We start from the raw sequence: 25,566 nt of genomic DNA, 5'->3' as shown, positions 1-25,566 counted from the left end.
TATATTTTTTTACATTATTTGCGTTGGTTTCATTTGTCCATTTGAGAATGCCGTTATTGATTATTACTACTGAATAAAGGCCATAAATTTTGCGAATATCAGCTCAATTGCAAATCCACACAAAAAAGTTATTACACCACTCAGTAAAGTTTATATAAAAAAATTAAATACCCTTAGTGGCACAGTAGTATATCTTCGAACTCATAACTTCTTTAATCCGGGTTTTGATACCGGTGGTGGGCAGAACACATATAGCTCATTGTGGAGCTTTGTGCTTAATTACAAGCAAACAAAAATGTATTAAAAAAAAATTTAAAGCAGTCTTATTTAGAAATTTAGTTAATAAAGTTAAAGACATAAACATATGACATACTTAAAGTATATTCACTATTAACAACAATAAACATGTCATAAGTAAAAAATACGTTACTAGTTATTTAGATTATTGATATTGTAAGTATGTCATCAGTTGCGCAGACACCTTTGTTTTCATTTTTAAAAACTTTTATAACATTGCGTAAAGGGTTAGGGTTTTAATTGAATTCATTAAATCCTTTGGTTAACAAGGTTTAGAATCACGTTAAAACCAATATAGTTTATTTGTTTTTCGAATTTCGTGCAAAGCAACTCGAGGGCTATCTGCACTAACCGTCCCTAATTTAGCAGTGTAAGACTAGAGGAAAGACAGCTAGTCATCACCTCCCATCGCCAACTCTTTTACCAAAGAATAGTGGGATTGACCGCACATTATAACGCCCCCATGGCTGCAAGTGCGAGCATGTTTGGTGCGACGGGGATTCGAACCCACGACCCTCAGATTACGAGTTGAACGCCTTAACCCACCTGGCCATGAAAGCATCACACATAAACACATTTCAGTTTTATCAAATTTAGGTGGCCCAGTGGTTAAGGCACTTGACTTACATTGCTAAATTAGGGACGACTAGCGCAGATAGCCCTCTTGTAGTTTTGCACGAAATTCAAAATTATGTTTTTATCAAGTGTTATACTGTTGTTATCAAATTGGTATAATGTGTTTAACTATAATTAAATTAATTAAAATAAATTATTAACATACAAGACTAAAACCTTTTGTAACCATTTTGAGTTTTAAAAGTTTTCCATGTTAATAGAAAAATCGACAGTTACTTTTGTAATGGATTTAGCGTTATACGTTTAATATATATGCGTATTTTAATACAGTTTTCTTTTCTGCATGTCACGTGCATTCCTGCTTGTATATTGTACAAGTCTTGCTTGTTCTCGGGATTTGTAGAATATTTCTGAGAGTAAGAATCAAACTTTGCCTTGTGAAAATGCGCTGAACATTGTACAAACTTCGAAAAACTCTCGTATAAAACCAGCTAAGCGAAAGACAGTAGAAGAATGTACCTCAGAACGGCTGATATTAACACTTTTATTAATTAGCAGAGAACAACGGTTTGATCTTACTAGGTCATCTTCAGGTTAACAAAGAGAGTTTGCAACTGACCGCTGTCGGGCACAAGTCTTAGGGACGAGAGTATAAATGGGTACAGAATTATAAAAGTCGTTGCAGTTGGATGTTAGGTTATTAATTAGTATAGGTATAAAGGTGTTTCCTTTTTATTGGTTTTAGTTGTTGTATAAGTAGAGCTTTTTTGATTTTGTCTTTGATCATATTTGTTTCCCTACTTAGTATCTGGAAGTTTTCTGTGGTTATGTTGTGTTTATTTGATTCACAGTATTACGAAACGTGTGGTAGTTTTTTGTATGTTATTTGAATCTTGTTTCCACTTTTCTGCTTGTTTCTCCAATATAGAAGTCGTAACAATTGTTGGATCGTATTTCATAAATTATGTTGGTGTTGTGTTTGTCAATGTAGTTTTTACACAGTATGGACTTCACTTTTGTATCTGGTTTTTGAATAAATTTGGTGTTTACTGGAATATTGTTTTTGTTACAGTTTTTTTTTTCAAATGTTTGTTATTTTTTTCGCTGATGTCGGGAACATATGGTATGCAGCAGTGTAAGATTTTGTAGTTTGTTATATCTTGGGATTTATTGCTGTTAGTCTAAGCGTGTGTGTATAATTTTTTCAACGGTTTTTGGGGGAAATGTATGTTGATGTAGTTGTTTTATTTTGTTGATTTCATTGTTAATTTTATCGGGTGAGCATAGTTTTGTGGCTGTGTTTATTTGGTTTCTTAGTTTATTGAGTTTTTGTTTTGTTTCATGCGCTGAGTGCCAGGGAATGTATAATCCAGCATGGGTGATTTTTTTTTTGTGGATTTCTGTTTTGCGTCGTGTATCAATTCTAGTGCTCTTGATGTTAATAATTGCTATTTGGTTAGTTTTTTTCTGTTCATAAGTGAACTTAATGCTGGATTTCCCGTTGTTACAGCGGTAAGTTTACGGATTTACAATGTTAAAATCGGGGTCTGATTCATCTTGGTAAACGCTGCAGATAGCCCGATATGGCTTTGCTATACGAAAACATAAACACACACTTAATGTTGGAGTGTATCGAGTTATCGTGATTCCAAAAACTAAGTGTATTCTGTAGATGTGAATTCAGCAATTGTATCATCAGCATACCTGTACCAGTATAGTGGTGGATGTAAGACTGAATTGATCGCTTGAGATTCAATCTGTGTCATAAAAATGTTGGCTAGAACTAGTAACACGGGATTTCCCATACTTAGACCATTTATTGTAGGTAGTTTTGGTTATGGAACATAAAGTTAGTTTAGGTGGTGGTGAATTCTATAAGAGTTGGTTGCTGAAGATGTGTATCAATGGATTGGGGTCTTGGATATGAAATTCTAAAGCTGTTTTGCAGGCTTCAGTGGTTGGGACTTCTGTAAGGAGGGAGATTACATCAAAACTAGCCATTAAGCCTACTTCATTCAAAACAACTCCACATTTCTTCTCAGGAGATACAAGTATCCAATTACGTTCTGACAAATTAATGGAAATTCACAAACAGTTTTCGTTCTGAGCATTACACAATATAAAAATTTGAGTTTTGAAACTTTTTGTCCTGAGGTTGAATATTTTCTGATTGATGAAATTTCAGTTTTGAGGGTTAAAACGTGTGGAGGGATGACAACCAGTTTATTTTCTCTTTATGCATGTGTACACACACAAAATATATATATTGAAATTCACTTGTGCAATTTTGTCATCTGACAAGGTCATGGATTATTCTCGTACACTAAAAATTCATGCAAGCTTTGCTTGATTCGGTTCTTTAGTGAGCAAAGATTTTGAAGTAGTGGAGACGACAAAATTATGACTCAATTTTGCACCCATGTGAGGATTTAAATAATGTTTTTCTTTAATTTGCTATATTTTGATATATTATAAACTAATATCGGATTAAAAGCATCACAATGCTTGTTAAGTACAAAGCTACACAATAGGCTATCTGTACTCTGCCCACTATAAGTATGACAAGGCAATGGGCCAACTAGAGATCAACATATTAAACTTGAACTGAAAAAAAAAAGTATATTTTTAACTAATTCTTTCAGTTTTAGAATTAATTTGATTCTATTATTTTTTAATTCCATATCAGAATTGAAAATAATAATAAATCAGCAATAGAGTTTTGTTGTAATTCCAAATAAATATGTATTAATTCACAAAGTGATTTAGTATAAAACCATCCCTCACACACAGAGTGAATGTTTTCTTTTAATGCTTTAAATAAGAATATGATAAGTAAAAGATACAGTATTAAAATATTTCACTTTAGTGTTATTGTATGATATTTAAATATTTGATACAGTCACAAATACATAATGAAATTAAAATAGATATAACATTAGGAAGTAAACTCCTCAGTAGTCTAAACTCATGTTAATTACTACTTCATACTTAAAATTTATTAATTTTCAAAAATAATCTTTTTTCCCAATAAAATGTTTTAGTGAAATATAAAATGAAAAAAAACTAACAGAACTAAAAAAAATATGCACTCATAATAAACCAAAGTTATAATAATGTTATAGTAAGTTTAACTCAATACATAACATACAATACAAAATGTGTAGCTTAAAATGCATTAAAAGTCTGTTAAAATTATCTGCCATTACAGAAAACAGGATAATATTACAGAAATATTTCTCCTATAATAGCAGACTTGTCAGTAATGTCAGTTAATAAACATAGTATACATTCTGTGCACAATGTTCTCATTATGTCTTGACTGCTATCTTTGCATCTGACTTGATATAGTTTGGATTTTCCTATTTAACCAGAAGAAAATTACATTTACAAAAAACATTTGAAAATGAATAATACTGGTTCTTTATTTTCTCAGTAAATTACACCTATTGTTAACTGGAAGACTAAGTTCTGCTATACAAGTAAGAACGTACAACATCTAGTTCACTATCTATATACACAATTCAATAAGGTCATTTTCACACTAAAAAAAACATCATCACACAGTACTAATAACATCCCTATGAAATATTTGCTGTAGATACGTATGTTTTATAGTGTTTCAAATAATAATATACCTAGTACCTGAATAAGATATGAAGCTAGAGATTCTTTCAATATTTAATTTTCATAAAATAAATTACTTCGATGGCATTTAACTGAAGGTTAAAATACAAACTTTATTCAGACTTTACAAATTTATGTAAAAATAATGTTTTGTTTTATAAATTGTTTTTCTTTCTTCAATTTAAATTAACTATTTAAGCAACCTTTTTCCTCAACTTTATGGCAACACTGAAACACAACAGTCAAAGACTGAAAATTAGTCTCAGCCTAACTAACATTTTAATTATTAAAAATTCAAATTCTTTTGCTCTATTTCAGTTCAAGGCACATGACTAGTTATATGTTTAATGCAATTTTGAAATTTATGTTTAAGGCAAAATCTGTATTTTTGCAATGTGTGTTTACTATTAAAATTATGCTCCTTGTGTTGGTTAAAATAAGCCTCTAATAAACTAAGTCAGTAAAATATATAATAAACTAGCTAAAGTTTACATAAATGTACAGGGTGTTCGGAAAGTCACTGTGCAGCTTTGTAATCACATGTCTATTCAGTCTATTTCAAGCCAGCAACTGATAGCGGTGTTTAGAAACAAAATAAGAAGGATCCAAGCCTGTATTGATGCCGATGGGGTCATTTTCAACATTGTTTATAATTGTCATTAATGCTTACCTCCTGTATTCTATATTAAAACATGTCTGTTAATAAATATATAAGTGCACAGTGACTTTCCAAACACCCTGTAGAATTCAATGAAGTTGTTGAAAGTTTTTATTAAATAATTCACCTATAAAACTTATTAACTGAAGTTCACAACTTCAATATATTGTGTAGATTTGATTTTTATTTGAATTTCCCAGAAAGCTGCTGAAGAGTTATCTGAGCTAGCCATCCCTTACCAATTCTTGGAATACTTTTTTACCAATAAATAACAGGATTGCTCATCACATTGTAACACCTCTACAACTGAAAATGTTAGCAAGTTTAGCAACAGCTTTTTATACTGCAATTTGCAAATTGTGAATCAAGTACCCTAACCATCATATTGTGTAGATGTTAAAATAAATGTTTTATGTACAAAACCAAAGTTCATGCCCAGAGTCCACACATCTCAGACCATCAAGAAACAAGAATGTAATTTAGAAATTCTATAGTTAAAAACAATGAATAATATTTGTGAAGTACTGAACAATGCAAATTCTTTGTTTACTTTTACTCAGATAACACCATTAACTTTTATGTTATATTATCTTAAACAGATGCTTAGTAATATTTTAAATTTACTTACTTCAAATAATCATCATTAAACATTTCATTTTTGATCAGACTTCATTATTTAAAACAGATGACAAACAATGTTACATCTAATCATTAAATTTTACAAACTTTCCACTTCAATACTTCTTTTATCCATAAACTGTATATTGTTCTTTCAAGAAATTTCATTGTTTCTAAAAATAGTAAAAATCAGTTAAAATTAAGCAGCACCTAAAGAATTACAGTAACACTACAAAGTGGAAAGAAATTTTTGGAAGGGCTGTTTCTCGTGTATTTATAACAATTTTTCAAATAAAGTAATGTATATATGGTATTCATCATTAGATGACAACACACTGCAATGACTTACAAAATTGTAACAAGGCTGTATGCACAACTGAAGTCACTACTGATTAATGAATAAAGGTTTGCTTATCTCTAACAGCACAAGCTCATTTTGGTTTCAATTGCTTTGAGATTTTCTTAAAAGATCAATTTTCAAAGAAAACTACGTTAACAAGAAATGATGTATTGTTCAAAGTAAAAAAAAATTATCTTTTAACTGATGCCAAAAATAAGAAACAGTTGACTGATTCACATTTATCTGATATATACCCACACAAAAAATTGGTAATACCATATTAACAAAGTATTCTTTTGTTGTTGTTTGCAATATAACTTTTTTTTTTAGTGGTAGCATAAAAATTAATGTACTGATACAAACAAAACATGGCAATACTAGCACGAAAAACAACACAGCAAAACAAAACCCACTGAACACGTGTGAATAAAGATTACTCTTAATAAGCTCTCTTTGAAACTTAAAAATATTAACTGAAATTCAAATGAAGTGCTTAAAAGCGACTTATGTACATATATTATTTTTTGGCTTTGCTGGATTTCTTTTGGCCTCAAATATGCCCAGCAAGAACTTATAAAATCTAATGAATAGTGTAGAGTACATACGTATTTATATATGGCGTCTAATAATGTTTATGAATTTTTTAGTACACCCAAATATACCATAGCTTTTAGTATGGAGTCTGGTATATTGCAAAGAGCAACGTAAAGAGTAGGACCTCAAATGAAAATTTAGGTGATGGTTTTTAAAGAATGCCTGATTTCTTTTACTAGTTAGCACAACTTGCTTAACCTTAAGCATAAAATCCCATCCTAAAAGGATAAAGTATGTTTAACTCTGAATATGGCTAATATACATGGACAGCAATAAATACTTTCTTTACACTATATATTACCCTGCAAAGATATATATATACATCTCTAAAATACTCCATGTAATAACTAATCAAACATATGGTGAAAATATTTTAATTAAAAATACAACTGTAGCATTTACAGTTATTAACAACAGCAGATAAGGTATCTCTTAAACTTGCTACAACCATAGAAAATGACTCAGTTTCAGAAGGGATTCAGGAATGTTTTTTCTTCATTCTACAAACAACATAAATAACACTTGTATGAACACTTTCCTGTTAGTTGAAAACATCATAAGTATGGAAGGAAAAGAACTGATGAACTTATCAGCTTAAAACTTCAATAACTTGTGCTTTACCAGTAAAAAGAGGAAAAAAAACCAACAAAGTTATTATCGATACATCATGACGTCAGGACTCTGGTACATACACATGTAAGCATCACATAACAAGCGTCGGGCAATTTCTGGGAGACATTTATCATCTTTGTTGGACATCAAGAACTCCATTCCTTCTTCAGACAACCACCATCGTAAATCAGGGAAGGGAACAACTTCTGGGATGTTGTAGCCATTTTGTTCACCTGTAGAAGAACAGATATCTGAACAATATAGTTCATAATAATGTACATAATGAAGTTTATAGGGCTACTTGACTAATATCTTTACCCATAGGGGTAAAAACATTACACTTTAGCTAAACATGATCTCTACAACAGACTTCTAAAGTGACAATGCAATGCGATAAATAGTGGAGAAAAAATAATTTAATCAAACATGATATATTTTAAACAAAGTATTTTAAATGCTGAACAATAAACCTTTAATGTAGGAAAAAAAAAATTTACATACTGGAGATAAGACTGATCTATGCAACAAAATCTAAAAACACACAAATAGTATACTCATCTGTGAAGACAGAGATATTTAGAAACTAATCAAAAACTACACAGAAAGAGAAACAGATAAACATACAAAAAATACACACTCAAAACCTCAAATTAGCAATGTACCAACTTATGAAGAAATAGCAATCAGGTTCTTTAGGCTAAGAATAAATGTATGCAACAAAAGCATCAAAGTTACATGAACAGGTATGCCAACCAGTATTTAAGAAAATAAAAATGTCACCATAAAAAACTGAATGATTTGCAGAAGTTTAGGGATTATTAAATTTCTGAAGTTGCTTTTCTGCCAGGAACGATGTTGAAATCCTCAGAGTAAACATCATAAGATTGACAATTTTCATGTATTTTGGACTTAATGCACAACCAGTTAGTAAGACCTCATATTAGGAAGTCTGCCATAATTGTTATGGTTGATGATATTTTTTATTTTCACCCTTATTTTATGAGTTTCATTTTAGTTGTAAACTTATCTATATTTTGTGTTAAGTCTTTTAAATTTCTTTTATTGTGAGGTTGTCTCTTTCTCCAAAGTTTTTTTTTTAGATAACATTCTTTGATACATGGGGACTTTCAATATCTTTCTGATGAAGCTAATATGGCTATCCCAATTTCTGAATGGGCTAGCTATCATTTTGGTTACTGCTTTGCCAATATTTTATAACATTTTTTTTATTGTAGTCTGAAAGTATAGCATAGTTTGCAACAGTATAAACATGCAAATGGCTATAATGACTATGTTTCATTTTATTAACAAAACAAATTTACTAGATTGTGTTTCACCAATTCCATAAAAGATAAAGAAATATAAAAAAATAACTTTAAAAGGTATGGATATAATGGCATAAACTTGGTTTAAGTCAGAATAATTCCATCAAAACAGAAACAGTTACAATCTCTTTAGGAGCAATGTGTTTACCTATTTAAAAGTACACAACCTGTTTAAGAATGATACACAATGAACTACAAAACTCATAACCTAATATTAGTTTATTAGCTTGAATAGAAATGTTTGTTGGTTGATTTAGTGTTTTATGGCACAAAGCAGCTAGGCTATCTGCACCAAAGGTCCAGTAAAAAGATAAAAATAAAGTAAATGTAGTAAAATTCATAAAAGGAAATGAAGGTAAAACAAAACAGCATCTAAAAACATAAATAGCATAAAACCAATGTTGATATCTAGTCTACAATGTTAAGAGAGAAACCACAGTAAGAGAAGTTGTAAAAGACTTTCTGTAGCATAATGGTAATTATCATAACCCGCCAGGAAGACTAACAGGTAAGTACAAGAACCACCGTCAGTCACCTGAAGTTGGCTTTTCCAGTCCTGGTTCCGGGTTATGTGTCATTATGATCATTTTCAAAAAGTAAAGTAATAAAAGTTTTGAAAGACATGTAGCAAAATTGTAATAATAACTCGCCAGGATGACTAAAGAGTAGTTCAAATAGCAGTAGAGAACTAAGCGAGTCAGTATAAATAGTGCAGTTTGAGTACTACTTAGCTTCTATGTGATTCAGGGCAAGAGAAATGGCATACAGTTCAGCAGCGAACACAGAAGCTGTAGAAGGGATTCTGCACACAACCACCAAACCACAACAAACCATGGCAGAACCCACACAGTCACCTGATTTCAAACCATCTGTATAAATAGGAAAGGAAGGATGGTTCAAAAGATGTTCAGCAAATAGCAGACAGTATTTCCAATCAGAAGTTTCTACTTTTCTGAGATGACTTAAAGATAGGTCACAACTGGGGACTGTAAGAAGCCATGGTGGGATGGGCTGACTAGTGGATAAAGAAATGTTATCCAAAAACAGACCCAATTCATCCAACTGTATCTGGATACGAAGGCCAAAAGGAGCAATGGCAGACTGTCTGTTCTGAAAAAGCATGGCCCACTGAGAAAGGAAAACACAACCCAAGGTGAGATGCTTTAGGAAGGAATGAAGTTTTAAAGCATATAGTAAAGACAGCTGCAAACAGCAGAGGTGCAAAGAATGTTCATGAGACTATGTATAAGCTCTGAACTGGGGAAGTGGGAAAAGCCCCAGTTCAGAGCTGAAGTCCTTGATGTTGAATATGATGGTCTGGCAGAGCCATAGACCAGTGATCCATCGTTGAGTTTTGATCGAACAAGAGCATGATATATCTTTAGCATAGAACATTGATTCGCTCCCCTAGTGGTGTAAGAGAGGACATGGAGAATGTTCAGTGCTTCTGATGTGTGGTGTAAAGGTCAGCTTATGGTCAAAGATAAGCCCCAAGAACTTTGTCTCAAGAGCCATATATAACACAACTTCACCAATACGGAGTTCAGGATCAGGGTGAATACCCTATTGGAGGGAAAAGTGCATGCAAATGGTTTTAGAGAGAGAAAAGTTAAACCCATTTCCTGTGGTCCACTTCAGCGAACAATTGAGGGCAGTCTGTAGCTACTGTTCAATATACCTCATGTTTGACGACTGACATGAGATGTGAAAGTTGTCGACATAGAACCAATTTGCAACAGTGAGAGGGAGTTGTTCAGTGATGGAATTAATTTTTATACTGAAAAGTATGACACTCAGAACACAGCCCCGAGGGACTCCAAGTTCCTGTTGAAAAGAACAGGAAAGTGCAAACCCATATGAACTCGAAATCTCCTACCCATTAAAATTTTTTAATAAAAATGGGCAAATGGCCATGTAACCCATATATATGGAGATCTCTCAAAATGCCATATTTCCATGTTGTATCATAAGCCTTCTCAATGTCAAAGAATATTGATAGAAGATGTTGTCATTTGAGAAAGGCTTCTCTGATTGACGTTTCAAGTCGAATCAGGTGGTCCATGGTGGAGCGCTATCATTGAAATCCACACTGGGTGGGCAAGAGGAGGTTGTTTGATTTGAGGAACCAAACAAGATAAGCATTAATCATCCTATCTAAGGTTTTACAGAGACAGCTCATCAAAGCAACTGGACGGTAGTTTGAAGAAACCTTGGGATCCTTCCCAGGCTTAGAGAAAGGTTGGACAATAGGTTAGCACCAGGCATCAGGAAAAATATTCTCTTGCCAGATCTGGTTAAAACAATCAGAAGAATAACAAGAGAAGCAGGAGATAGATGGTGCAGCATGCCATAGTGTACATCATCAGGTCCAACCTATGTACTGCCAGACCAATGAAGGGCCAGTCGGAGTTCCACCAGTGTATAGGGACAATTAGAGAAAGGTTGGACAATAGGTTAGCACCAGGCATCAGGAAAAATATTCTCTTGCCAGATCTGGTTAAAACAATCAGAAGAATAACAAGAGAAGCAGGAGATAGATGGTGCAGCATGCCATAGTGTACATCATCAGGTCCAACCTATGTACTGCCAGACCAATGAAGGGCCAGTCGGAGTTCCACCAGTGTATAGGGACAATTATAGTCATAGAGAATATCGGCTCGAAAGGAAAGAGGTGATTGCTCTGCCCAAGTCTTGATGACTAAGGTGAAAAAAAAAAGCAGAAATGCTAGATACCTGGTAAAAGCTTTCACCTAGAATATCAGATACTTCCTCATTGCCAGAGAGCAAGATTGAGAGGGGGACAGAATTATATTGCCCACTGACCTTTTGAATCTTGTCCCATATGACTTTGGAACAGGTGGTAGAAGATATGCTGGTTGTGAACTTAATCCAAGATTCCTTCTGGCTTTGATGTCTTAACCATCGAGCATATGCACGGGCCCTCTGGAAAGCGATGCAGTTCGAGAGTGTGGAATATCTACAGAAAGTATCGCAGGGTCGTTTATGAGCCTTCTTTGCCATGTGGCAGGCATGATTCCATCATGGACAAGGATATAGTGGAAAACGTGTCAAGGTTTTATGAATACATTGAGCAGCTGCTTATATAATCTAGTTAGTCACTGCTGCCACACAGTCGTCTACTGATGTCTTACAGACGATGGCAGGATCAAGTTCTGCAAAAGCAGTGAAAGAGGGCCAGTTTGCTTGATCCAGCTTCCACCGGGGCACACAGGTCAGGTGGCATCAACCACAGCCAGTCTCTCTCAAATAGGAAAATGATCACTGCCTTGTGCATTACTGTCAATCCTCCATGAAAAATGGGAAAATAATGAAGGGAAGCAAATTGAGAGATCAATAGCAATAAAGGAGTAACTAGGTGAATGGAAACAAGTAGAAGAACATGTATTGAAAAGAGAAAGGTTGTGATCAGAGAGCATACAATCTACAGAGCAACCCCTACTATCAATATCAGCACTTCCCCAGAAGGGATGATGTCCATTAAAGTCCCCCTGGATGAAAAAGGTAGACAGCAACTGTTCAATGAAAGCATCAAGGTCTGATTGATCATATGTCTCTCCAGGTGATAGGTAGAAAGAAAAAACAGTGATGGTATGACCCAAGGAAACACGGATGGCTATGGCCTCCAAGGGTGTGTCGAGTGGCAAAGACAGGGTGAACATATGCTGATCAACCAACAGTGCCACTCCTCCATGCACTCATCCATCACACAGCCTATCATTTCTGTATAAAGAAAACTGCCGAAAGGTTACTGAATCAGCAGGTTTCAGAAATATTTCCTGTAAGGAAAGACAAACAGGATGGTAGGAAGCTATCAGTGTTTTGATGTCATCCTGATTAGAATGCAAACCTCAACAGTTCCATTGTATCAGGGTGGCCATTTTTATATATGTGTAGGTGATTTGAGTGGAGAACCCTTTTGTTTACAACCACATCTTTTTTCTTTACTCTACTTATTCGAGGGAGGTTTATTGTCCTCCATGGATCCTGCCCTGGGTCAATTGGGCAGGTCTTTGCTGTTGGAAGGGGATTCCAGAGACTGAGGACATGAACGAATGATTGTTTTGCATCTTGTACTGGGGGAAGAAGATTTATCCAAGGAAATGCCTGTACCTGGTAAAAAGGATGTGGATCTTGGGGTTTGGTGGAATGTATGTAAGGGACAGAGATAGGTGTTGATGTTGATTGATCAACTTTTTTAACAATGGAGGTCAAAAGACTTTTCAATTGTTTGGAAAACGATTCTTTTGGAGGCACAGAGAGATCTGTCTGCACTCCCACTGTAGTTGTGGAATGAAGTGCAGCAGCATACAACTAAGATGAGGTAGTGGACAGCAATTTTCGAGCTTTGGGTTAAGTAATGCTATGAATCATTTTCAAACGCTACACCTCTTTTTCTTCCAACTATTTAGGGCAAGAATGAAAGTAGGATGGATGAGAGCCATTGCAATTGATGCAATGAGAGTCTGTTTCACACTCATAGGTATCATGGTCCTTGCCACTGCAATGAGCACACGTCAAGGAACCACAACATGACGTCTTTGAGTGACCAAACCGTTGACACTGGAAACATCAGAGAGGATTTGGAATATATGGCTGTACTCTGCACTTAAGATAACCTGCCTTTATGGTGGTAGGCAGACCTGGTGACGTAAATGTGAGAATGAGGACATTGGTTGGCATCATAATTCCATCTTTGTGAATGGAGATATGCCTCACTGCAGACACTCCTTGGGTGGAGAAACTAGCAAGAATCTCCAACTCTGGGATGTTCTTCAAATCCCTCTCAACAATAACTTCTTGTGATGAATTCTTTCAAAGTAGCATGGGGAATAACCTCAAAGGGTATATCTCCAGTGGCCTTCAAATACAAAAGGAGTTCATTGTGTTTAGGAGTGGATGTTTCCACCAATATGTCACCAGAATGAAGCTTTCTGACTGAGTGAGGAGAGCCAACAAGTCCCTTCTAAATAAAAAACGGAGACATTTGCCCTAAAGATTTGTCTGATAAAGAATGTAATATCAGAAAATGAGGTACAAGTGTTGAAGAGGTTGAAGCTTGCTGTTCAGAATCTTCAAGACATGGTCGTTTACCTATGGTCTGTTTTCACTAATTTTTTTTTTTAATTATTCGGGAGATCCATAATAAAGAGAGAATGTTTCAGTGCCCACTGACCCCATCCACCATGGAGTCCTATGAGGGGATGCACTACAGTGCCAAACAAGGACACTGCAACAATACCAGGGTTTTGTGAGCACTGCACCTAAACACCAGCATCTGATACAATGTCCACAACACCCATTGAGAACATCCAACACTGGCACTTTGTTGACCTTAGCCCAAGTGGACCAGCCAATTGACCCTGGGGGACCCTCCAAAGGCTGCCCATCTACAGGAATTCAAGGCCAAAGTGGTGTGTTAGGGCTGGATTCCTCAACCACCAGGATCTTCTCCTCCCCTTCACAGGTCACCAAGCATGGGAAACACATGGGTGGATGTTTAGAACCCAGAGGAGATAAACTGAAAGAACTGAACTTTCTCTGGGAAGTCTTCTTGCCATGTACAGGAATCCACACACAGGTAATGTCATAAGTTGAAATAAAATAAAATGAAGCCATCCGAAAAATATTTCTACTAAAAAACCTTTATTGATAAAGGAGATTGCAAATTTAGTTTTATTTTTAAAAAACTTTCTGCACAAATTCTAGTTAAAGAAATTAACAAGTAAATTTAGCAAAAGTACTTCAAAATACACTATTACGAACATAAAGACCATAAAAAAGGAATATACTTATAGACTTTTCTTCTCATCTGCAATTTTTATATGCATTTTCTAAATTGTATATAAAACCCCCATTAATACAGATTTATAACAAATTCTTTAAATATGGTTACTAAATCTTTATTAATTTTTCATAATATTCTGAATGCTGTGTTTGAAAAAAATTAAAACACTGTTTAAATAATTCAGATGAATATTTCTGGATTATTAAGAATATTCCAGTTTTAGAATGTATGAATAATTTAACCATTTCAAATATGGCTAATTATGAATTCACTGCATTATACACCAAAACAGACACAGAAATAAATATTCCTAAATATTTTCATCTCTGCCTTTATATTAGTTGTATTACTTTTAATGAACAGTTACATTATCAAACAGTGGATATTTGAATGGGAGATAACTTCTCTTCAAATATGGTCAATTTGTATTTGTTTACTTTAAGAAAATGCATTAAAAAACAGATTTCAAGTCCCAAGTTGTACGAATATGCTTTTCAATACACAGATGATCTAATTATTATAAATAATCAGTACTTTTCACCAAATTTAATAAATCCAAAAGAACTTGAAACAGAAAAGTGACAATGGCCATATACATGCTGATTACTTAGATTTTGATATAAAGTGTAGAATACAATTGAATATTTTTGATCAAAGATCATTTAATTTTTTACATCCTTCATTTACCCACCCCCCAAAAATGTGGTTCATCACATAATGCTAAAAGGCATCATTTTTAATATCTTATTTGATATTTTTAACCATTTTTAATTATAGTAAGTTCTTTATAGATAGTGTTATATTATTTATAACTAAACTAGAAAATAATGATTATAAATACTGGGAAATAAAACGTTTATTCCAAGATTTTACATTATATTTTAAAATATATTAGTAGATAAATATTTAATGAGGTAAATATTTGTTTTGTCACTAGAGGTAGTTAGCTACCTATAATACTAATATTAAAATTTATTCTGTAGAGCTAAGACTGGAAAGATTTACTTCAAGTAGTTAGGTTTATCTCACCTTTCCTAACTGTACTTAACTGATGTTACAACAAAGAAAAAAATATGAACCACCTATGGTACTTAGGGTAGGTTTTGTTGTTATTTTTAAAATCTTATATAAAATGTCATTTTCAGAAGAGGGTGAAAGTTGGGAGTAACTTGTAGTAGTATTTTTAAGGTGGTTATTGTTCCATTGTACAAAATTTTAGAACTTCTTAAGATGAACAATAGTAGGTAATGTTCAGTGGAAATATTTTTAAGGTGGCTTTATTTTATTTCTACTTTTGACTTTAATACATTTCTAAGTGTGACTGCCTTCCCACAACTGGCTGTAGACAGTGAAAGGCACTGAGAGTTGAGACACTCTGCACCCTTCATTAATTTTCCCTAACTGCTGAGGTTTTTCATTTCCCTTTTGGATTTTGTCTGATAGATGGGATACCCCCAATGCTTTTGGGTGCTATTACCACAGGCAAACTCCATCATGACCTTTGGATTATAACTGGAAAGTACTAAAATTTTTTTATAAAAAATAGTTTTGAAATGTTCATATACAGTTATGACAGAAAGTATTCGTACCCCTGCATTCCGAGTAGTTTTTTGCTCATAACTTAAAAAGTATCACGATTAGGCTAATAGACATATTATAAATATTATACTAACACACATCTACATCCATTTTCATGTAAATTAAATGACAGATAAACTGTTTATAAACAAATAACCAAAAATAGAAGGAGCAGAAAGTGTTTGTACATTTCAGAACGTGTGAAAAAACTGATATTCCCTTACAAATTTTCTTTAGTTTGGTGAATAAACTACATTATACCATTCCAGAACTAGACACTTGGTTCATAATTATTGAAATTTAGACAGCAAAAAATTTTCTTCCGACAATCTAGCGCTGTCTCCATCATTATCTGCTTGGTCATCATGGCGAACAGAAAACAACTGTCCAGTAATTTAAAAAACATAGTTATTGTAAAATAAAAGTCTTGTGTGTCTCTTTCCAGTATTTTTACACAACTTAATGAGCCTAAATCTACTGTTCAATGCATAATTGCCAAATTTAAGCTTACAGGATCAACTGCTAACCTCTCTCATTCGGGACACCCCACCAAAATTCCAGAGAGAACCGAGAGGAAGGTTCTCAGAGAAGTTAGTAAAAACCCTCGTTTAACACATAATGACATACAGAAACTGGTAAGGGAAACTGGGGTTGAAGTAAGCACCTCTACAGTTACGAACATGTTACGCTCTTCTGGGTTCAAAGCATGCTGTCCTCGTAGAACTCCATATTTAAAGCCTGTTCATTTAGAAGCACGCGTGAGGTATGCAAGAAAGCATGTAGATAAACCCTTTACCTATTGGAAGAGTATTCTTTGGTTAGACAAGACTAAAATTGCATTTTTTTGGCCACAATGATGTTCGCAATATTTTCTGTATGAAGGGGGAACAAAATCTTCTAAAGAACACCGTCCCTACAGTTAAACAAGGAGGTGGCTTAATCATGATATGGTGTTCCTTTAGCTCTTCTGGTGTAGGCAGCCTTCACCACATCAACGGAATCATGAAAAAAGAAGAGTACGTTGATACATTAGGCACTTATCTCAAAAATGATGTTCGGAACTTCTGGCTTAGGCATTGTTGGATCTTCCAGCACGACAATGACCCTAAGCACACATCGAAATATGTGCAATCCTGGTTGCAGAGGAACCATATAAGCGTTCTGGAGTGGCCATCGCAGTCACCCGATCTCAACCCAATTGAAAACGTTTGGCATGAGTTGAAGACCAGGGTTGATCAGCATCATCCAAAAAACTTGCAAGAGTCAGAGGCCTTCTGTAAAGAAGAATGGAAGAAAATACCAGTCGCGTACTGTCAAATGAACATGAAGGACTATGAGGAGAGATTGCACCAAGTAATTCACCTGAAAAGCTACACAACTGACCATTAAAGTAGACGCACGAACACTTTCTGCTGTTCCTATGTTTGGTTATTTGTTTATAAACAGTTTATTTGTTATTCAATGTATATAAAAAATTTATGTAGATGTGTGTTAGTATATTTATAATATACTATACTTTCATTATCCTAATTGTGATACTTTTTAAGTTATGAGGAAAAAACTACTCACAATGCAGGGGTACAAACACTTTCTGTCATAACTGTATATATATATATACATATAAAAGGTACTTAGCTCAGAGATCATTTCAGAGAAAAACAAGACAAATACTCATTTATAATGTCTATTGAAAGATTATTTGCTAAACTTCATTCCAGTACAATTCACATTCAATACTTTTCCAGCTTCCTGAACTCAGAAGCATGATTTATCATTATCACTATAGCATCATTCAACTGTTTGGCAAAACAATTTGAAGAGAAACTTCCAATTCTTAATGCCCCTAGTTGTACTTTGGGGGCCTCAAAAAATGTTTTTCATCTTGATGCTCAAAGACCATTAAACCAAAAGTACCTATAAGGATTGGATATCTGTTAAACATTCTTACAATTCTTATTTATTCAACACTATTATACATACACCAAGTAGAGGTATCCACTATAATTCAATTTAAAGAACAGATATCTCAAGTTATATGAGGGAAAAGACCTCTGTCCTTAAAAAACAGAAAGTTATAAATCTGTATACACATATTTTAAAACTGTGGCTTCTTATATGTTTACTCATTTTCAAATAGTATTTTCAAGGTAGTAAAATAGGTTAAAATTGTTAAACAGTCTTTCATTCACTATACTATTTTGGTACTTCCTATTTTATTAGCCATTACACCAATAGATACACAAACAAATATTTGCAACAATATGATTAACAGCTCAGGGAACAAAACTGTTAGATTTAATTAGAAATTAGCAAATATCTTTTAGCATCTTTTAAACGTTCTTCACTTCAACACATTATGGAAATTAAATCCAGCACTAGACGTCTTAATTCTTTGTAAAAACAACCACCAAAGAAAAAGAGGTAAATGGTATGTTTTTATTCTAATAAATTCAGCTTAAAGCCCTAATATTTAATTGTACTATACATGGTATTTCATGAACAAAGTAATTCCTTGTATATAAAGTAAAATTTCAAAACTGCAACAAATACCAAACACCTTAACTGTCTCAAAATAGTGCAACAATTGATTACTCACAGAAAAAAGTGACTTGAAGATACTACAAATGAAGTTGTCACAAATAATTTTTCAAATTAATCTAGTTTTTCATTTGTTTTATTTTTAATGAGACTTCATCATTCTCTTCACAATGTGATCTCCTTGGCATTTTAAAGAAAATATCTAGTGACTTTTCATGGGTATTTACCCCTCTCACTATGGATATACTTTACAGTGGATGTTGGAAGATGTTTAGCAAGTTCCATTCAAAATTTAATAAAAGTACATTTTGTTTGTTCATGCTATAAGAAATAATAACCCATATTTTAATAGGTTATAAATTTTAAGCTTTTAATTTTATACAGCAACATTGAGAAAATATTACAAATTTCTTCTAGTGTGAGATATGTGACATTTCTTTCAACTATGCAAACAATTTTTACTAAGTCATTTATCATCACACCAAGAAGTATGAAATTTAACATACATTGCTTTTCTGAACAATGACAATTCTATAACAAGTATAGTTTTCACAGCCTTCAATTTTGTTTGGTTACAGAACCATCAAATAGAAAATTGGACCTCTCTTGTCACATCCATCCGTCACATTCTTATTTTGAGGATTTTTCAATAGTTCTCTCTTATTTTCAAAACTATATTATTCATGATCAATAGAAAGCTAAGATTTCCATCTATGAAAAGATGTATTATATTACATTGTTTTCTGTACAGAAAAACATTAGCTTTTCTTTCAGTATGTGCTTCATTCCCACAGGACACACATCAACTGGTTTGGAAAAATATTGTAATGGCTCTTGCAGACTCATAATTAAAAAGGCAAACACCGTAATATTTTTGTGACGTATATTTTTTACATGTTGTTATTCTGTGTTCTTTGGCACATTATTTATTTAAGTAAAAAACTGTTTATTGCAGTATTACCATTAGTATAAAAAGTAGAGTCAAGTGACACTGATTGTTCACAGCAAATAAACAGAAGACCTAGGTAAGTACTTTACTTCTTGTCTTTCCATGTGTATTCTTTATTTGTTATTATAAAAGTAACTAAAATGTCAAAACAGGAAACTCTATAGGTTAGTTAAAGCTTAATTAGGTAAAATAAATAATAATATAGCAAATTTGTACATGGAACACACGAGTGGCTTGGAGTAGCTTGCAGATAATGTAATTCAACAGTGTACTGTGAGTTGCACATTCCCAAAGTGATTTATAACTTATATTTTAATGGTGCACATAGTACTAGTACTTAGATATGATTTAAAGAGCAATAAAACAATAAAATTTATGTATAAATAAATGTATATTGTTATAAGTTTAAAGCTATATAGGGTGAACAAATGTTAACTTCAAATTACAATTTGAGGTCATTCTATAAAGAAAAAATAATTAGAATTTAGTAGATTTATTTAATGTATTTATGATGGTTACGAGGTTGGTCAAATTGACCAACTTTGTATGGTTCATGTACTGGAAATATTAACAATAAAATATTGCATTTTATTGAAAAAGACAAATTTCATTCATAACTTTTAGAACATTCTAAATACGTTTAAGACTTTTGAAAATCATTTTGCACTTGGTCTGGTAAAAAATAAAATTTGATATATTCACACACAAATCCTTAACAAAAATATTTCAATAAAAATCAATTTTGTGTACAAGTGACTTGTAACGTTTATTAAATATCTGCCAAATTTTGTGTGGGATACATTTATAAAAGTTATAGTATTAAAAATATGTACAAATAAAAAGGATAACATGGTCAGCCCTTTGGATTGAGCCCATATTGTGAGAGTTTGTAACAAGCTCAATGCAATATAGTGCATGCACCACACATAGGTACATATTTACAGTACAGGTTACAGCCACATTTCAAACATCACAAACAAATTACTATAAAGTGTATCTGTAATGTTAAAAACATAGGTTCAAGAATGAAAAACCATATGACCTAAGCATTTCTCAAAAGTGGACCTTTTTTTTTATCAAGAGCAAACTGGAAGTGGTGGTCTCCTACACAGTCCATTATCAACATGGTTCAACTGTGTTTTGCATGTAAATTATCATGTGATAACCCTCCACCAATAGGAGTGTGACATACACTCCTAACACGACTTCTATTTAATTCTACTGAATCAATATAAGGTGGTTCGGCAGAAAATGGAAGCACCAGTTTTCAGTGTGGAGAAAAGGTGGGAAATGTGAGAAGAGGTAAGTAGCTATTGGAATACATATACATTTTCAGCACAGGTACAATACCTCCCTAGAATCCCATATTGAATTGGTGGAGCAATCAGTGCAAGGAAAAGAAAGAAGCATCTGCTGAAGGCATTTGAAGAAAATCCAAAAAAGAGGACACCCTCACAGTAGAAAAACCTGCATGAAGGACTGCATCACTGCTGTACTAGGTACACTCTACACCCAGCATGGAAATAGATGTTGCAAACGTGGGCAGAAAATGGGTGGGAAACACTGAAAAGGGAGACAATAATGTTTGGATAGGGATCTGAACTCATGGCAGTGATGTGAATGAGAATAAAAAGTATGCATTCTAAGGTGTAAAGTGGCTAAAAAATGATGGATCATACATGGCAAGTCGAATGCATACATATCCCAGCCACAGGAACTGACATTTGAGTAAGGGTAGGATGAGGATCATACCACCAGTAAGTCACCTATAATCCAGAACCCAGCTGCTGGTAACCACTGTGGAGATAATACAGAAGATCACACCATTGGCAAGTCAACTAAAATCCAAAACCCAGCCACCAGGAATCAACATCCACGTTAGAGTAGGAAAGAAGATCATACCATCTTCATCTCTAGTTCAGCATACCAAAGGGAGATATCATAACCACCAATCTGGAAACTAGATGCCTGGACAATCAAAATAAGATGTCTCTAAATTATGAAGTATCACATTCAAAACCCAGCCACTAGACACCACTATCCATGTGGGGATACAATGAGCGATTCCAATCAAAGGGGTGAACTGTAATTATGATGGTTCCCTCCAAAACTACAAAATCCCCTTGGATAAACTCATTCAGAGATGGGGTATCAGACTGGAGAACACCTAAACCAGCAAAACATTATTGCCATACTCAGTATTGTTTGCATTGTAAATATCAATCACATTTACAGTCCACCAACCAAGTGAATTTGAACTCCCAGATTCCACTGGTATAAAAAGTGGAAGAAAATGTAGTGAAGAGGTTTTTGCTGATTGTACCATGCCCCCCAACTTTTAAGGAAAGTGTCAGATGAAAGGAAGGAAGTAGAACACCCTCCAATATGTGTGCCTTGTTCAATCAGATTACTGACAAGGGAAGGAGGAAGGGAAATAAGAGCATTCAAGGGACCCTGTGCAAGGTTACAGTGTTTATGCAGTGTTCACTGAAAAGGCCTCGTATGTGCTCAACCCAAGAGGATAAGAGTTCCCATAAAAGAACACATCCTCAAAAGCAATAGCATCTTGCAAGCAGTAATAGAAGAAGCAGTTTGGGTGTGGAGAACTGAAAACTCAAATTAAGGAATGAATTCTCCAACTTGATTAATGAGCTGTCTCTAAACAAAGCAGAGGAGTGTGATGGGTGAACTTCCATTTGGAACAAGCTAACAAAAGCCAGTCATCCACATAATGGTGTAAGCACAATTCCTGAGCATGTGTACTTCAGGCAAAAACCATGACGACTCAACAAAAAAACACACGAGAAACAGATGTAAGTCCAAAAGGTAGAGCATGAAATTAAAACACTATCCTATAATGAACAAATCAAAGATAATACCTCAACTGATGATGCAGGAATATGCAGATAAGCATCTACAATGTCTTCGTTTGGACATCCATAGACCTGGAGAAAAAGCCCATACAAAAGTAATAAAAGACTCCACGGTAAAGCAAGGCAGAACCAAAAATTTATTCAGGCAGGATAGATTAATCACAAATCACTAGTACTCAGGTTTTTGGGTAGCGCAAACAGTCTGGAATAAAATCCTGGAAAAGGACGAGGTACAGGTTTGATATATTTCTGGAAAAAATGATTCTGCACCACCTTGTTGACTAGTAGTAGGATCCTGAGGCAATGGAAAGGTTATGTATACCTAGGATAATGGACAAGGGGAAATAAAGTGGATCAGAAGTCCTTTGGATAATACCAGAATAACTCAAAATCTGTGGCAAAATTATGTAATATGGAAACAAAATCAGTCAAGTAAGCCCACACAGGAGCAATACCCATCGTATAGTCATTGATTCTGTTATCAAAATTTCTAGTTTTATCAAATAATACAAGTGGAGGAACCTGTTCAGGTAGCTGGGAATAAGTGATATAGGAAAGAGTAACAGGATTATCTACACTTATAATAAGACAAATGATCAACAAATCATGAAAGAGTTACTTGTCGTCTTACAGATTTTATATGGAATTCTAAAGTCTCAGGAATATCTCCAAAAACAGACCATAAGAGAAAAAGAGCCATATATAAGTCTTGAAGATAAATAGGTGGTAAACAAACTTGTGACAATACATCATCTCTTCCCAGAAAATTCCAATAACAAAGAAACCATACGTGTAAGGAAAGAGCTTTATACCTTTCTTTAATCAGATCTTTTTACTTTTGAATTGCATAATCTAGTTTATTTGTTACTTTTGGCTTTTTAACTTTCCTCAATATTATCTTAATGGTACATACTACAGGAACCTAGTTGTTCCTACAATCATCCCTTAGGTAAGTTTATAATTGTTGTACAGCATTCCTAAATCTTCTATAAATGGTGATGGAATCAGTTTTGTTACTAATATTATCTCCAGGATTTTTCCATGTATACCTTCTTTTTAGGTGATTTTCAAACTGTGTGTTCATGACGATTTGTTCAACTGCAACACACCAACCAATCCATTTCTCTCTTACATTTTTTCTCCATGTCCATACAGTCCAACAATATTATCAACTTGTTCATAACCAGCTTTTGCATTCATATCTCCCATCACCACAACCACTTCTTGAGGTTTGGATTGCTTTTCCAGTTTATCACAGCCTTCACAGAAACAATCTTGTCCTTTTCCTCATTTTCATCTGTTCATACACAGACTTGTATTAATACAATGTTGAAAGGTTTGTCCTTTCTCACACGTATCACTTTATCAGATATTGCTCAAAATCCATGGAAATGCTTTGAGTTTTTTTTCATCCAAACTCTTCTTTTGTATATTTGACCTCCTAAATAAATTATCTTTATATCTTCAGAAAAAATAACTCCAGCATATTTCCAATGTGTTTCACACAGACCTAGAACACTGATCTTTAATCTTTTCAACCCATGCTTTACATTAAACATTTTTCCAATTTAGCATAGAGTCCTCACACTCCATGTTGCTACTTTGGCTGCTCTCTTCTGGGTACAAACCAAACCATACTGACAGTAAGGAGTCACCTGTCATATATGATTTTCCTTTTTGGCAAGGTTTCCTCCCCATTTCTGTCAGGGACCTCTATCACATTATGGTTTGTAAGACAACACAGATTATGATTGGCAAAATACTTCAGTAGGTTGTCATTTTTTATTGTAAGTTACAGTGTTCAATTAACTTTAGCACCAGCCATCTATCAAACAAGATGACCCACCATACTCAACCCTCAACCACTTGAACTGTAACCCTGATAAGAGAGACTAAGACTGTGCTTTGCTACAGGGTGACCCAGAGATTATAGAATCAGAAAGTACTTGTTTCATTGCTACCCTGACAACTGACTGTCCTACTGCTGAATGCACCATACCCAAAATAACCTTTCCCTAAGATTATAACAATAAATGTTTAAAGAAAAGCATTGTACAGACATAACTCCTTAATGCAATTATTCATAATATTCTGTGGCTTTTGAACACATTGTTTGTTTATAATTAAGCTCAAGGCCACACAATGAGCTATCTGTGCTCTATCCACCACTGGTACTGAAACCCAGTTTTTACTGGTGTGAGTTTGCGGACATAATGCTGTCCCACTGGGGGGCTTGAACACAGTAATCACATACGGTTTTATTTGGTAAAACAAACATAAACAAATGTGACAAAAAAGTCACTGCATTCAAGTAGAAATTTGTTTGTTTTATGCATCTCACCTCATAGAATTTTATACAGTAAATGATTCAAACACAGAAATGGTGGCATAACTGTGAAACCACTAACCAGAGATTTTGAAATGAAGAAAAAAAATAAATAAAGGGGTTGAACAATCCTTTGAAACATATAATAACTTGTAAAAAATGTAACTGGTACAGTTTATCAAGCAAATAATATGGCTTGTATATTTTAATAATTGATAGAGAAAATCTGGTTTGAAGAATACCAGTCAACAATGATACATGAATTGGAAGTCCAGTACTAAAGAAGTAATACATCTATTTTAACTTTCCAACTATTTTATAACGTCTTAAGAAATTACTTTTATAAATGCTACTAACATTTTTGAATAATTCCCAGATAATTCAATTATAGTCCTAAATTTAAGAAGTCAAAGAAATCTTATATACCAGTAATATGATGTAAAAACATAGTTAGAAGTATATTACATATTGTTACAAAACTGTAAAAAAACTGAACTTCTTTAGTACCTCCTTACCAAGTGCACTGGTAAAAAATATATTATGAAAAATATAAAACAAACAAACCTTTACGATCAGCCATACTGTCAAAAAAGCACCATGGGGCATCAGGTCCACTGCCACACTTAACAAAGCAGACATAATGGCTTGTCTCAATACAAACTACAGCAAACAATTCCATGTAGATTCGAGGAACGTGGGTATGGTCTTTTAACATGTTATATTCTGGGGGAATGTTGAGCTTAGTGGTTTTATGACGAGAACGTTTTTTATTGCCATGACACTAAAGAAAAAATATTCAATTACAATTAAATCAATTCATGTGTTATGAAGCTAGGCTTATAATTTTACAAT

The 25,566-nt window shown here is 33.8% G+C and overlaps 1 protein-coding gene and 1 long non-coding RNA gene across 6 annotated transcripts in view; one reads left to right on the top strand and one right to left on the bottom strand.

The window, feature by feature from the left end:
* Positions 1-5,494, top strand: part of LOC143232147 (uncharacterized) — an 86,624-nt gene extending 81,130 nt beyond the window's left edge. The window contains exon 3 of the long non-coding RNA XR_013017397.1: positions 5,356-5,494. This is a non-coding gene — a long non-coding RNA (uncharacterized LOC143232147). The remainder of the gene's footprint in view (positions 1-5,355) is intronic.
* Positions 4,271-25,566, bottom strand: part of LOC143232142 (ubiquitin carboxyl-terminal hydrolase CYLD-like) — an 89,933-nt gene continuing 68,637 nt past the window's right edge. For all 5 annotated transcript variants that reach the window (XM_076467237.1, XM_076467238.1, XM_076467236.1 and 2 more), the window contains 2 exons: positions 25,279-25,495; positions 4,271-7,552 (listed from right to left, as the gene is read on the bottom strand). In XM_076467237.1, coding sequence (XP_076323352.1) covers positions 7,362-7,552; positions 25,279-25,495 — 408 coding nt within the window. In that variant the 3' untranslated portion in view covers positions 4,271-7,361. The remainder of the gene's footprint in view (positions 7,553-25,278; positions 25,496-25,566) is intronic.

This window comes from Tachypleus tridentatus, chromosome 11 (assembly GCF_004210375.1).
Source record: "Tachypleus tridentatus isolate NWPU-2018 chromosome 11, ASM421037v1, whole genome shotgun sequence".
In the NCBI taxonomy this organism is placed as follows: Eukaryota; Metazoa; Arthropoda; class Merostomata; order Xiphosura; family Limulidae; genus Tachypleus; species Tachypleus tridentatus.
Note: the sequence above shows the minus strand (reverse complement) of the source record. Positions and strands in the feature narration are given on the sequence as shown.